The sequence below is a fragment of the Garra rufa genome, chromosome 2, assembly GCF_049309525.1.
Source record: "Garra rufa chromosome 2, GarRuf1.0, whole genome shotgun sequence".
Taxonomy (NCBI): domain Eukaryota; kingdom Metazoa; phylum Chordata; class Actinopteri; order Cypriniformes; family Cyprinidae; genus Garra; species Garra rufa.
Window position 1 is genome coordinate 44,918,670 of NC_133362.1, and position 15,577 is coordinate 44,934,246.

General features: G+C 34.1%; 2 protein-coding genes across 2 annotated transcripts in view; both read right to left on the minus strand.

Annotated features, from left to right (window-relative positions):
* plpp4 (phospholipid phosphatase 4) overlaps positions 1 to 15,577 on the minus strand; it is a 296,113-nt gene that overhangs the window by 184,633 nt on the left and 95,903 nt on the right. The gene's annotated exons all lie outside the window — the stretch shown is intronic.
* The window catches only part of LOC141325754 (uncharacterized), a 56,038-nt gene that overhangs the window by 4,089 nt on the left and 36,372 nt on the right, over positions 1 to 15,577 (minus strand). The window contains exons 12-17 of the mRNA XM_073834494.1: positions 13,201 to 13,386; positions 12,614 to 12,853; positions 7,041 to 7,130; positions 6,742 to 6,819; positions 4,334 to 4,627; positions 1,046 to 1,132 (exon numbers count right to left, since the gene is read on the minus strand). Of these exons, the coding sequence (XP_073690595.1) occupies positions 1,046 to 1,132; positions 4,334 to 4,627; positions 6,742 to 6,819; positions 7,041 to 7,130; positions 12,614 to 12,853; positions 13,201 to 13,386 (975 nt within the window). The remainder of the gene's footprint in view (positions 1 to 1,045; positions 1,133 to 4,333; positions 4,628 to 6,741; positions 6,820 to 7,040; positions 7,131 to 12,613; positions 12,854 to 13,200; positions 13,387 to 15,577) is intronic.

Here is a 15,577-nt window from a genome sequence, read left to right on the forward strand (position 1 = left end):
TTAGTTCAATTCGATATCTTATGGCAGTTGGCTACTCAGGTGAATACATTATTCAGTATTTTTACTGGGAAAAAAGTCAAGGTTTTACAAGTTTTGTACGAGAGGAAAACTTATATTTAAATGCTTTTGCAGTCTCTAACAAAAGTATTGAAGCATTTTGAAATACAAGTTTTTCCTCATACATTATCTCCACCACCAGTTTTGTAAGTTTCTCAGAGGAATACTAAAGTTTTGTGAGTGAACACAAAAGCATTGAAATATATTTTTCTATAAAAATAGATTCAAGTTATCTGCAAAAAAAAAAAAAAGTCATAATAAGCATAATAATTTTGTAATTCATTTTGATCCATAAAAGAACTAAATATCCTTAAAATCACCATGAAATCAAAATGGACACTTCTGATTGTATACATTGCCTTATTATAAATGGTTGACCTGTGCTCATCATTATTTTCATGTGGCCTTCCCTCCAGCAACCTGTCACTTGCATCTCAGCAAATGACAACAGTCCAGCAATCCAATCAATTCCCAATGGACAAAATCAAGTCCTGCCCTACATTTTTCTTATTTGAGAAGCCGTATCACTTGGCTATATGCCATGATGGGGGAAAAAAAATAAATCTGTTTAATGCCAACTTTTAAACAATATAAAATCAGAAAAGCACAACTGCAATTGTTCTGGAAAACAAGATGAAATCTCACCTCTTACCAGGGAAATACTCAAATTAATTTCCTCTCTGTATACATAACTGTAGATAACACATTTAGCTCATTGTTAGGTAGGACAACGTTTGTTTAGAATTCTGTTTCTGTATTGATATTTTTTTTCTTTCTGAGAGAGTCTATTGTAACACGCTTTAGAGGTACATTTCTTCACCAAGACTTAGAAAAGGACAACGGGAGAGGAATGTTTTCCAGGAATGTTTTGTAAAGAGGTATGCATTGCCTTAGAATGAAGGACAGAACACTGATTAAAGCATTCCTGAGATTTCATTGTTAAAACACACACATTCACACAGAAACACATTCTATCCTCCACACGTACCGCCATGGTATTTTTCACAAGCTGTAGGGCATTGTTTTTGAAGATCTCTGTGTCTTTCCTCGGCCGTAAGTCCTGTACTGGATCATTCTGACAAAATAACATGAAAAGTGAAAAATAAATATACTAAAATGCATTTGAAAAACATTTACTTCATGCTAAGTATACTTCAAATACATTTACATATTTATGTACTTAATAAAATGTATATTCAGTATACTAAACTGGTATACTTAAAGTCTGCTAAATTGGAACTTATTTTGTACTTAAGGGGAGACACTGCAGGCAAAAACACATTTTTTTCATGCACCTGTCAAGTTTGAGATTTTGGGCTTTTTGGTTTTTCATAAAGTGATTTTTCAGACTAAGAAAACATCCAAAAGACACTGCTAAGTGTTTCTTTTTTGGCACTTTATCTATTTGTGTCAATAGATTTCAATTGCAATACATATTTTTAAAGGCTGTTTTCTCAAAATGAGTTTTTTCTCCTACACTGAGCCATACACACACCAGACTTTACATTTTTATTCCTGTCTATATCCTGAAGGTTTTTACAGAGGTTTATATATATATATTGTTTTCTCTGTTTATTCTGAATTATGGGGTGACAATATGAGATACCCAAAATTCCCTCTGTAAAGATACATTTGACTCTAATGTCAAAAAAATTAAACAAGAATTTTGAAATTGACATTTCATCCAGTTTTTAGATTTTTGTGCTAGAAATGTATGCAAATAAGCACAAATTTAATTAAATAATGCCTCATTTGAATATTTAAACCTAACATTTTAGAAAACTTGTAATACAAAATTACAATTATCAATGTAATCCATTAGCTAAGTAAGGTCATAGCTATTAGTTGTTTTTTTTTTTTTTTTACCTTATTCACCTGCAGTGTCTCGCAAAGTAGTGCTGAAGTCCAACTAATGATATACTAAAGTATATGTGATGTGCAAAAGTGGAACTATTGCAAGTATATTTCAGGTTCACTTTTAATATCTTGCATTTAAAAACCAATATTATTCAAATGTCATACAATCCTCATCAAAAGTGACATTATATTACATTTTAGGTTTAATATTAAGAAATGTACATTGTGCACAAGTAGTACTCCAAATCAATTTTAATTCTAATTTGGTAAAACTTTATTTTAAGGATCAGGAATTAGACAGTAATTAATGACTAATAACTGCATTTGTAAGTGACTAGTTATGGACTTGTATGCCATTACAAGCTATTTATAAGGCCTTTATTGGTTGTTGTCTTATTTTTGTCTTATAGACCCTTTATACTTGTTTCTGTCCTAACAGTGTATTAATTAGATAAACATAAAATAAACTAATAAGCTTGTATTGTGCGAATTACACACTTTATAAGTTCTCAATACACTATGTGAATGTGTAGCTTATAAGTATAAAATAAATACAGAATAGGCATTTCATCACAGACATTTCAATTAACAGAAAAACACTTTTACACAAAAGCAGTCTTTCTAGCAGTTGTTCCATACTAACAAATGATTTATAAATTAAATATTCTCCATTCCCTGATTTTATTAATAGCTAACAAGCTAATTTCTCACTAATACATTCAATATTACTTCAGATTATGTTCCCTATTCTAAAGTAGAAAAGCGACATGAAAGTGTGTCTCATCTGTAGTTTGTTCTCTTGTTGAACCATCAAACAATAAAGACAGAATTCTTCACTGTAATCTTTCATGTCTCTTTTCTACTTTAGAATAGGGAACATAATCTGAAGTAATACAGCATGTATTAGTGAGAAATGTGCTTGTTAGCTGTTAATAAATTAAGAGAATGGGGAATATTTTGTTTATTAATCATTTATTAGTATGGAACAACTCCTAGAAGACTGCTTTTGTGTAACTGTTTTTCAGCTAATTTAAATGTCTGATGAAATGCCTATTCTATATTTATTTCATAGTTATAAGCTACACATTCGCATAGTGTACTGAGAACTTATAAAGTTTGTAATTCGCACAATACAAGCTATTAGTTTGTTTCATGTTTAGATAATTAGTACACTGTTTGGACAGAAACAAATATAAAGGGTCTTTAAGACCAACCCTGCTGAAAAAACCAGCATATGCTGGTTTTTTCAGCAGGGAACATAAGACAACAGCCAATAAAGGCCTTATAAATAGCTTATAATGGCATACAAGTCCATAACTAGTCATTTACAAATGCAGTTATTAGTGATTAATTACTGTCTAATTACTGATCCTTAAAATAAAGTGTTACCTATCATTTTTATATCAGTAAGTCTTGAGCGATATCAAAGTCCCTTTAATGTAAGTCATTTCACTCGGCGGCCATCTTTGAAACGCCTCTCGGGCATGCAAGTGCAGCTTCTATCTCTTTGAATGGGGAAACTTAAAACAATCCAACGCTCTCTATTGACTTTGTATTGTGGGAAGCTGACTCCTGGTCATTTCTGACTTGAAACAAAATTCAGAACAATGTCTAAAAGCTGCTATAAGGTGTAGAGTAAACAAGCTAAAAAAACACAGAACTATGTTTTTATAAGCTGTCGACCCAAAAAAACGAGTGCTTAAGGACACAAATAGTTGTAGATGTCAGGTTATTTCACTTTGGGCCATTCAGTTGGATCATTTCTCCAACAAAAGGAAGGTAAGGAAAATGTGCACTGATATAGACCAATACAATTCAGTTTCTCAATATATCTCCTCCTTTCAGGGTGGTGAAATAAATAATCCTTTGACATGGTTAAATAATGAATGTTTACTGTTGCCGTTAAATTTCCCTCCAGCGGGCGTAGTTCTCAGAGTAATATGGCACGCTGCGTTCTACTTTTGTGTCCTTAAACACTCGTTTTTTGGGTCGACAACTTATAAAAATGTAGTTTTGTGTTTTTTAGCTTGTTTACTGGACGCCTTGTCACATAGCAGCTTTTAGGCATTGTTCTGATTTTTTTTATAAGTCAGAAATGACAAGGAAGCAGCTTCCCACAATACAAAGTAAATGGAGAGCATTGGATTGTTTTTCCCCCTGGTGGGCGTGGTTTTTAGATTATGACGCACGTCGCTTTGTCTCTATTCATAAGTCTTTGGTGATATGTCAGTAAATATGTATAAAATAAGCAATTACAAAATTGTTTGCATTGATTGTAATAATTAAAAGTAATGCATTAAAATGGGTGTAGCAGATTCTGTCATTTCTGATCATTTCATTACCATCTCATATAATAGAACCACCTTTTTTGTCTCTCTCTCTCTCTTTATAATCTCAACACTCTTGAACCAGAGCCTACCGGTCCATTTCCATTGCAGATGGCAGCTTCTATCCTGTTGGTCATTGGGCTGCAGTCCAGCGTGGGATCAATGGAGGATTGTGGACCACTTGATCTGTTATTGCTCATGGTAACATCCCACTCTTGGCTGACCTGGGGGTCTGCTGTCTCCATGGTGTCAGACCTCTCATGCACCCTCGGCTCCATGGGCACACATCTCTCCCGTAGCACTTTCATTTTTATGCAGCTCCCAGCATTCCTCAGGACGCTGACAGCATCATGGTGGCTGACCTCTAGCATGTCTTGGCCATTGACCTGGTGGCACAAATAAAAAATGAGCTGCGGTGATTTGAGGGAAAGAGGCAGAAAGGTGACAACAAGACCACGAAACCCAATGAGAAAATTCTAACCATTTTTATGAGGAAATGACCTGGGATCTCCAGGGGGAAAGATGTCATTTCCACACCATGAGTGTAACCAAACAAAATTGCAGAGAAAATTACTGTTTTCAAACAGGTTTTCCAAAGATTCGTTCATCTGACATTTGTAGAAAAAAAACAGGCTGTCCTAGTGGGTCAAGGGTTTGCTGGTTAGTCTGCCAGTGACATATAAATTCCCCCCAAAAACTCCTTCTATTATACTAGGTGTTCTACCAGTGCTTCATTTTTAGTGAGCCCTAAACAGCATGAAATAGACTTATGCCTATTTTCATTTCCTTGTCTGGTGCCTTTGATGTCACAGCTCAGGATAGTCACTAGACTCACCGCTGAATGGTTTGGGATTGTGTGTTGAAAGCACCACAGAGCCACAGCTTAACACTTTTATGGGAAATAAACCTATGAATGGCTTTTGACTTATAGCTGTCACTGCATATAAACAGGATAAACAGAAATACCTCAAACTGACACATAACAAACTTCTTTTGTGAAACATTTTGTTTGAAAAAATGCGCTTGTGCTGTCTTTCTTTAATGCAATAACATCAATACAATTGTAAGTGTGACTTGCATGTCCAAGTCCAAGGCTGCCTGTTGCTTTAAGGCTCATGGGGTCACAATAAACTCTTCATCAGCATCTGTGTGATGACGCCCTCCAATGGCCGTCAGAGAAACAACTACATCCAATCATGATAAGGTCAAACAGTAGGAGGAATACATCTGCGATACATTGCTTAAATTCATGTGTAATTTGGTAGAATCTAACCAAATAATGTACATAACAGCTCTGTCTACAGTGATTAACATGGTCTTCTTTCACATTTTATTGCACTTGAATAAATAAAAGTCTCTCCATGCCATAAAAATGCATGAAAAGACAAATCTTCACGATGGAGATACCAAAAATTTTGGTAACACTTTCTATGAAGCCCCTGTTTATAATACATTAAGGGTATTTCTAAGGCATTATAATGAATGCATGAATTATAATACTTCAGTATTTGAGGTTATAACTTTTAAGATTATGATTATTTATAACACACAAAGGTCACCATATTAAATCTACTTCATTTATAATGGACTATATCATATTACATTTATTTTTTACATTATATTACATTTTATTTTGATGTCTATAGTCTATCAACTATAAGCAACTTTCCAACTACATGTCAACTAACACTCCTTAAAGTAGACTTAGGTTAGGGTTAGGCTAGGTAGAAGGTTCACTTACTTGCAAAATTACTTACAATCAGTTTGTCTTTTGGGAAACCATCAAAACACAGCATATATTTAGCATCCTACTAATAATAATTACTGCTAGTTGACATGCAGTTGCAGAATTACTTATCAAAAGCTGTCTAAAGCTGATCAAAATAATGAAACTGATAATACAAATGTTACACATTCATCTGATACCTGATCTTATCGCTCTTTGAGAAAAAATATATTATTAAGTAGTAGTATTATTACTTATAAGTGGTCTTTTTATGCTTTAAGTAAAGAGACATGAATAACTTGGCAAGATATGGGACTTATACGTTATAACTATGAGGAGGTAATAAGTAAAAAATTATAATACATTAAAACTGTTCTTATGAATACTCATGAGATGATACAACATATTATTTTATATGCAAGCTTTTTTATAATGCATTATGCATTCATTATAATGCCTTAAGAATACCCTTATAATGTATTATAAATATGGGCTTCATAGAAAGTGTTACCAAATTTCTACCACCTGTTAAAGAAACTACTGAAATTCAAGAGAGATTTAAAAACCAAATAAACATTTATTTTCAAAATGTCATTTTCTATGTACATTTTGTCTTCATAACATGGGGAATAACAGGACACACAGGCAAACACACACAAAATCAACAGTTATTAATTGTATCTCCGAAGACAAGTATTCCCAAGTTGTACCCAATTAGTCATTAAATCAATGTATTGATAAACAGCACATGTACATTACGATCCCTGATATTACCTCCAACACTCTGTCCCCAACGTGAACCCCGGCCTTCTCCGCCGGTCCGCCTTTAGACACTCTGGAGATGAAAATACCCTGACATGAAGAAAACAAATCAATCAGTGCCCAGGAGGAAATTACTAGTTATGGGGGAAGGAAATCAGGCACACTCATATCATCAGTCGAATTGCTGGCTGGATGCATGTTAGTATTCCAGTCCATGTGTATATTTTATTGTAAATAGACCCACAGGAGTATGATAGTAATAGTGTGTAATGAGATTCAGGCGGTGGAGCTACAGGGAAGATAAGGCCTACCTCATCATTCTCTTTGTATGGCAAGGAGCCTTTCCCTCCTGCAATACAAATTCCCAGTCCTCCTCTCTGGCCGTTTACTTTGATCTGTAGCTGGAGGGACAGAAAACACCTTCACACAAAGAGTCAAACTCCAGTATGACTGTTTTACAGAATGACTTGGGGCAGAATCACCTACCTCACCTTATACTAATACAATAACAAATACAGTCCAGTGTAAATCAGACAAAGTTTAAGGGGAGACACTGCAGGCAAAAACATTGTTTTTTCATGAACCTGTCAATTTTGAGATTTTGGCCTTTTTTATATGTTTTTATATGTTTTTCATAAAGTGTTTTCAGACTAGCTGAAAGAAAACATCCAAAAGACATTTTTGGGTGTTTCTTTTATAGCACTTTATCTATTTGTGTCAATAGATTTCAATTGCAATTCATATTTTTAAAGGCCGTTTTCTCAAAATGAGCTTTTTCTCCGACACTGAGCCATAAATCTCCACTTCAGTAGCACTTACACACACCGAACTTGACATTTTTTATTCCTGTCTATATCCTGAAGGTTTTTACAGAGGGATTTGTTCATATATAATTTGCTTGATTTGATACATTTTATTATTATATATATATATATATATATATATATATATATATATATATATATATATATATTGTTTTCTGTCTGTTTATTCTGTATTATGGAGTGATAAAATGAGATACCCACAATCCCCTCTTTAAAACTCTTTGGGGAACACTTTATAATAACTACACACTATGAATCATTAAGTATTGGTAAATAGTTAATTAATCATTTATAAAGTAGACATTTGTAAGCAGTTCATAAATACAGCAATAAATGCTTTATTCTTGTTTTATAAGTATCTGTATAATATGCTTAATAATTGTATTTTCAGGATCAGTTAATCATTTCTAAATTAAGCATTACATTATTTACAAACCGGTTAGTTAGTAGTTGTAAGTGGTTCAGGAGATCATTTAGAAAGTGTTAGTAAATGATTAATAAACTATATGAATGCACATGTATGCATCTTATTATTCAGACATATAGCAACAGTTAGTCAGTGTGTTAATAAATGCTTTAATAACACACATTCCTACTGTAACTCATAATTAATTCAGGCAGTTGTAAAACGTTTACTATCTGTCAGTTAATGGTTTTTGTGAGCTCATCTAAAGTGAGGACTATTTATGCCTTGTAAAGCATTTACAAATGAGATTTAAAGGCTCATTTATCTTCTAAACAGAAAAAGGAAAACACAACTTATGTTATGATTTCTGGAGGTGTGCAGGAATTATATTTTTTATGGCACTGCAGATATTTTATATCAGTTCTTTTTATTTTCATTTATATGTTCAGTTGTAGCGTTTCATTTTTGCAGAGGTTTATTTTTCATATTATATCAAATTGTTTTATATCCATGTACAGTTTTCACTACGACTTTTCCCTCAATAAATTCCTAATTTGCTGCTTATTAATAGTTAGTAAAGTAGTTGTTAGGTTTAGGTATTGGGTAGGATTAGGGATGTAGAATAAGGTCATGTAGAATAAAGCATTAATATGTGCTTAATTAGTACTAATAAATGGCCAATATTCTAGTAATATGCATGCTATTAAGTCGTAGTTAATAGTTAATAGGTGTTACCTATTCTAAAGTGTTACCATATATTTCTATGGTCTGTTTCCCTCTGTGTTGTGTTTTCCTTTTTCTCTTTAGAAGATAAATGAGCCTTTAAATCTCATTTGTAAATGCTTTACAAGGCATAAATAGTCTTCACTTTAGATGAGCTCACAAAACAGTTAACTGACAGCTAGTAAATGTTTTATAACTGCCTGAATTAATTATGAGTTACAGTAGGAATATGTGTGTTATTACAGCATTTATTAACACACTGACTAACTGTTAATATATGTCTGAATAATAAGATGTATAAATGTGCATTCAAATGCATTCTAGAAAACTTGTAATACAAAAAATGTTTGCATTTACCAATGTAATCATTCAACTGGGTAAGTAAGGTGATAACTATTACTTATTTTTTTTTACTGTATTAACCTCCAGTGTCTCGCCTTAAAAGTTCATTAATTAGCAAGAACCTCAGAACTCTTAAATACATTATGTGCAATTTGAAGCTGCTCTTTCTGCTTGCTTTTAGAAGAGATAAGAGACAAAGGACACTAAATTAACAGCCAGGCAAGCATTTCAGTCAAATATTTTGAGTATAATATGTTTTTAATATTTATGAATTCACACAAATTAAATATGCTACTCTGTAACAAAAAGTTTGAAAGTTAAGTTCAGGAGGAGTCTAATAATTCAGTCCTGTCAATCCCGCCGCCTCCCCGTCTGCATCTCTCTCCCATTCTTTCTCATTCTTTTGTGATACTGTCATCTGGGGGGGTTAGCCTAATATCCAGCCAAGTCTTGGGATTCTGATCCTATCTTTATTATTAATGCAGAGCAGACAGAAATAGTTGGAATGTCAAATGAAACCATTGTGTTAAATTTAACAGCATAGATATTTAATCCATCCACCAAGTTGATACTAACTTGTTGCTCACATTCACCACAAAGTCTTTGGAGTGACATTTTAATGTAAATTATACTTCTGTGTGTGCAGAACAGATAAAAAGCATGTCTGTTCAGTAGAATACAGGAGAAATTAGGTAAGCAGCTTGTTAAGGTAAGAGACTGACTGTCAGAAAACAAACCTTGGATGTTTGATTAATCTTGAATATGAATGAGAATGCTACTAAAATCTCTAAATGAATAAAACGGGTTTAGGGATTCATTGTTTTATTTATGTGGATGATACCCATTTCAACATCTTGTTTGGTTGCCAAAATGCTTCAGATGCCACATAGGATAATTAATAATAAGAGCTAATTTAATACTTATTTTTCAGGGGTTAATGTAAGACATTGTTTTAATATTAGACAGAGTATTATAGATTTTACACTTTTAATAGAGGTCTTTCGAATAGCATGAGTGGAATAAGTTGCCTCTCGATATCAAGTTTTCTAACAAATATTACTGGCTTTAGGTAAAAGATTGCTTTTAGACAAGCCACTCTTTAAAATTATTAGTTCTCCAATGTTGTCACCTTTTGGTGAAATCTGAAGCCAAGTCTTGTCATTTAGCCTTTGTGATTCATAAAGAGTTTGAGCACAGTGGATGGAGATCTTCATCCAAAATGTTACAATATATTAATGTCAACACAACCCTAGTAAAAAACTAATAGATTTTAAAAAAAAAATGCATTTATTTTATACTAAGTATAGTTCAAGTCTATTAACATATTAACTGACATATCGTTTGAGACTTACTGATATAAACATTTTATTTAAACTTGTGCACAATGCACATTTCTTAAAATTAAGCCTAAAATAGGTTTTAATGTCACTATTGATGATGATTGTATGATTTTTAAATAATATCAGTCTTTAAATGCAAAATATTTAAAGTGTACTTGCAATAGTTTCACTTAAGCACAATCAAATATATTTAAGTATATCTTTAGTGGGACTTCAGCAGTTCTTTCGTACAATTAAAGTGCATAAAGTACAAAATTATTTGTTCCAATTTAGCAAACTTTAAATATACCAGCTTAGTATACTAAAAGTACAACTGCAGTATATTTTTATTAATACATAATATGTCAATGTATTGGTAGTATACTTAGTATGAAATAAATGTATTTTAAATACATTTTAGTACATTTATTTTTTACTAGGGAACACTGAAGGGTTTTAGCATTTAATATGTCTTAATATGTCAACATACAGCCATTATTGTAAAAATAGCTGGCAACAAAAGTGAGCACACCCTAAGTGATAACAGCAGTATGTTGTTTAACCATGCAAAGCCACATGTCCTATTCATCATGTTTATGTTTTTGTCTGCTTGACAGGACCATACAAACGTGTGTATCTTGTATTAGAGCAGTTAAAATTAGGTGCTTTAAGTACAATTCTCTCATACTGACCACTGGATGTTCAACATGGCATCTCATGGCAAAGAACTCTCTGAGGATTTGAGAATTTGAATTGTTGCTCTCCACAAAGATGGCCAAGGCTATTAGAGGTTCAGGGTTTCATTCGGAACCTTGTTTCAAAAAACAGATGCATGAGTGCTGCCAGCATTGCTTTAAAGGTTGCAGAAGTAGGTCAGCTTGTCAGTGCTCAGACCATACGCCGCACACTGCAACAAGTCAGTTTGCATAGGCGTCGTCCCAGAAGGAAGCCTCATCTGAAGCTAGCTCACAAGAAAGCCCACAAACAGTTTGCTGAAGACAACCTGTCCGAGTGCATGAATTACTGGAAGCATGTCCTGTGGTCTGATGAGACTATAAGATAAACTTGTTTGGCTCAGATGGTGTCCAGAATGTGTGGTGATGCCCTGGTGAGGAGTACCAAGAAAATTGTGTCTTGTCTACAGTCAAGTATGGTGGTGGTAGCATCATGGTCTGGGGCTGCATGAGTGCTGCTGGTTCTGGGGAGCTGCAGTTCATTGAGGGAAACATGGATTCCATTATGTACTGTACAATTTGAAGCAAAACATGATGCCTTCCCTCCAGAAACTAGGCAGAATGGCAGTTTTCCAACATGATAACGATCCCAAACACACCACCAAGATGACAACTGCCTTGCTGAGGAAGCTGAAGGTGAAGGTGATGGGGTGACCAAGTATGTCTCCAGACCTGAGCCCTATTAAGCACCTGTGGGGCATCCTCAAGTGGAACGTGGAGAAGCACCATGTGTCTAACGTCCAGAGGATCCCAGCAACAACCTGTGCAGCTTTGGTCAGTTTCATGCCCAGGATGATTAAGGCAGTGCCAGATAACAATGGTGCTAACACAATATATTGACACTTTGGACAAGTTCACTTAGGGTGTACTCACTTTTGTTGCCAGCTATTTTAACAATAATGGCAGTATGCTGAGTAATTTTCAGAGGACAGTAAATCTATGCTGCTATACTAGCTGCACATTGACTACTCTAAAATATATCCAAGTTTCATTTCTATAGTATTGTCTCTTGAGAAGATATACTAAAATGGTTGCTGAAATGTGAGGGATGTACTCATTTTTGTGAGATACTGTATATTCATTTAAATGTCTGTTTTTTGTGAAAATTATGCACTGTAAAATCTGTTTCAAAGATACAGTGCGTTAAGGTGCAGCTGAGCTTTTTGTTGTGTCCAAGTATGTTATATTTATGATTATTAGATACAAAATATGTGCCAGACTGATTTGATGCAGGATTCATTCTTAAGAATCTAGAATTGGCTTTAATAATGTATGCGCTAACTTTGGTTCAAATTTATGTAATTGGTTTTGATGACACTGCAGTAAATTAAAGTCACTATTCTATAAATTAATGCGGGGTGATTCAGTGGTTCATTATAAACCGTCTTATATCAGGATTTGAACTCGGCCCTATGCGTACTATACAATTACATCACTATCATGACTCACAAAAGAAGTGACAACTGTCTCTGATGCCACCTCAAAATCTGTAGATGCATGATGCCTTTGCGGCTGATTAGCTGTCTGGACTCTTACTCTTAATGGCACATGTGAAATGACCGGTTTGTGGGGACAGGGCCGTTCGGTAACAGGCGGATGGCTGAGCCTCTCTGAGGTGGTGTGGCACTCTGGGTCGTGGGCAGTGTCTCGGTGGAAATGGGTCACCAGGCGCTGAGTTTTGTATCTCTGAAGCTTTCTGTCATGGCCGTTTTCTCCCCACTGAGGTTTAGGTCTGCGTCCTGCTCCCTCACTCCCTGAGAAATGACCTACGCTGTACTGATGGAAAAACAGTGTTTTCAAGTTATATGTTATTGCAACATTTTTTCGTTGATACCATGTGAATACCATTGTAAATGAACATGGTATTCACCCAGTATCATTATATATATCAAAGTACCATGGCATTACTGTAAGACGCCACTGTGCTTGTTTGTGAGAGCGGTGTCTAGCCAGTGTCTATTGTACCCATTATATTTTTTGGGAAAATGTCAGAGATAGAGAAAATAACAGCGTAATGGCGTGTAATGACATGAGGAGGAGTGAATAATGATACAATTTTCATTTGCTGAAGCCAAAGATGGTAGAGCATATCTCTGAAACAGATATAAACATGTTGGTCTTACATCACCAGACGGCTTTTCCATCTCTTCAGCGTCTTTCTCCGGGTTGGAGCTGTGGCCATATCCACCAGCAGTGAGAGGAAACAAGTTGAGTCCTGACAGACGGTCCTTTCCTGTGACCCAGCGCAGTCCGGGAATAGGCCAGCCGTGGCTGCTGTTATTCGCTGAGGTTTTAGCAGCTCTGCACCCCTATAGATGAGGCAGGAACAGAAGTGATGAAATACACTCAGCTGTTTGCTCTTCAAATATGTCACCTTTACACAAACTGTAAGATTGAAACTGAAGGGTACATATCTCATTAACGCAAAAACTGAAGGCGTTTTTTTTTTTTTTTTTTTTTTCTCCACAACACAAAGCTGAGTTTGCTTTTACAATATGCTAAACAACACCAATGTTTAACTAGATGTGTAAAGTTTAAGGACAAACTTTTGGCATGCTGGCTTGACAAAGACTGACCGGAAAGTATGATAGAAAGTGACCTCAATAAACAATGAAGACCCAAGAGATCATAATATCTGAGAGCAATGATGGCTTTCTTTAGCCTGTTGCTAATATGTTTCTAGCATGTTTTAACACTTTGCTAACACAGATAGACAGATAGATTGGTAATTGCTGTATACACTGTATTAAACCTCTGGTATTGTTCATTTGGGGGTCACACTTGTGTTGTTCGCGGTCCAAAGTGACTGAACACCTGATTTTCAGTAAAATCAATTTAATATATTTTTGTTCCATAATATTTGTTCCTTTTTATTTTGTAATTTGAGAGAATTTCATGGTACTAATTGATATTTATGCAATAATTATGATGCATTTTTTACCATTAATACAAAAAAAAAAAATGATTTTTATATTATTTCTTTTATTTTGGCAACATTTCATGTTAAAATAGAGAAAATACCTTTAAAATCAAATTTTTGAAGTCCAATTAGTGCCATCTGGTGGGAGTAAAAAAAAGAAAAAAGAAAAACAACTGCAATTTCATTCAATTCTCTAGTGGTTTTTAGACATAAAGATATTTCTGTTAAGTTGTGGATTTAGATATATATTTAGACATTCTCAAAAACAACTTTTTGAAAAGGTTTAGATTTAGATTTTTTTTGTTGTTGTTTAAAATTTTGGTTTGAAATGTTAGTTCTTGCATTAATTTTACTACAGTCATTTTGTTACACATTACAAAATTCAACAAAAATGTAACAGAAATGAACAGGAATGCTTTATCAGAGGTTAATCAATCTGATTTCAATCTCTTAGTTGAGTCTTCTGGCTCAATTTTACCATATTGTTACAGCCACACCAGTTCATTTATGTCTATACAAAGTGTGTTGTGTGTTTAAGTTTGTGTGTGAGTTTTGTACTCTTGATGTTTTAGTGTGTCTGTGTTATTACTGCTTTGTAACACTAGTTGATATATGTGTGTCTATGGGAGGCTGGGGGGTGGGTGAAGTGTGTCTAGTTCGCACTCTTGATATTTTAGTGTCACCCCTTCATTGCTGTGCACCTTTTTTCTACATCGTGAAAGATTTGTAGATTGTACACACAAAAAATTCTCTGTATTTTAGTATTTTTGCTGTCATTTTTGACCACGAACAACACAAGTGTGACTTTTTTTTTACGACCATTTAACTTTTTCGAAACAAGTCCACATTTATATATATAAGTCACTGGATTTCATTACTATTCCGATGAAGTATCGTTTTTTTTTTTATTCTAAACATTTTTTCTTTATTAAATGACCAAACAATACCAGAAGCTTTACAGTTTACAGGTTTACAGCCAATTCTGATTAATAACTTGTTTCTTATTTGCATGCATATTAGGATAGTGGCTGTTTATTAGTATAATGCACGTATTATGCCTTATTCTGCATGACCTAAACTTAACAACTACTTTGTAATGTGTCTCTGTAAAGTCATATATTGTTAATTCTGACATTTTAACAGTCAATTTTGACCATTTAGACCTGTTTACTGTTTTTTAATTTTTTAACTAGTCATTTGTACCTGCAAACATGTAGGTGTAATTAATTATTAGTTGAGAATATATGGAACCTGCAACAGTTAAAAACCAACATTCTGCTAGTATGTTTTTAGTACATATCTAGTACAGCATGCTGCTAGCATAAAAAGTTTCAGCACATTGCGAGCATGTCATAAGGCAGTAGAAGAATAACCAACATATTGAACAGTTAAATGTTTCAGTAATAGCAATTCAGTTTGAATTCAGTTCACTACAGAGACCTTTCTGAGTCCCTCTGCTTTTGAATATATGTGACCCAGGACCACAAAACCAGTCATAAGGTTAAATTTTACAAAACAGGGGTGTATACGTCATATGAACGCTCAATAAATAAGCTTTTTTATTGATGTATGGTTTGTTA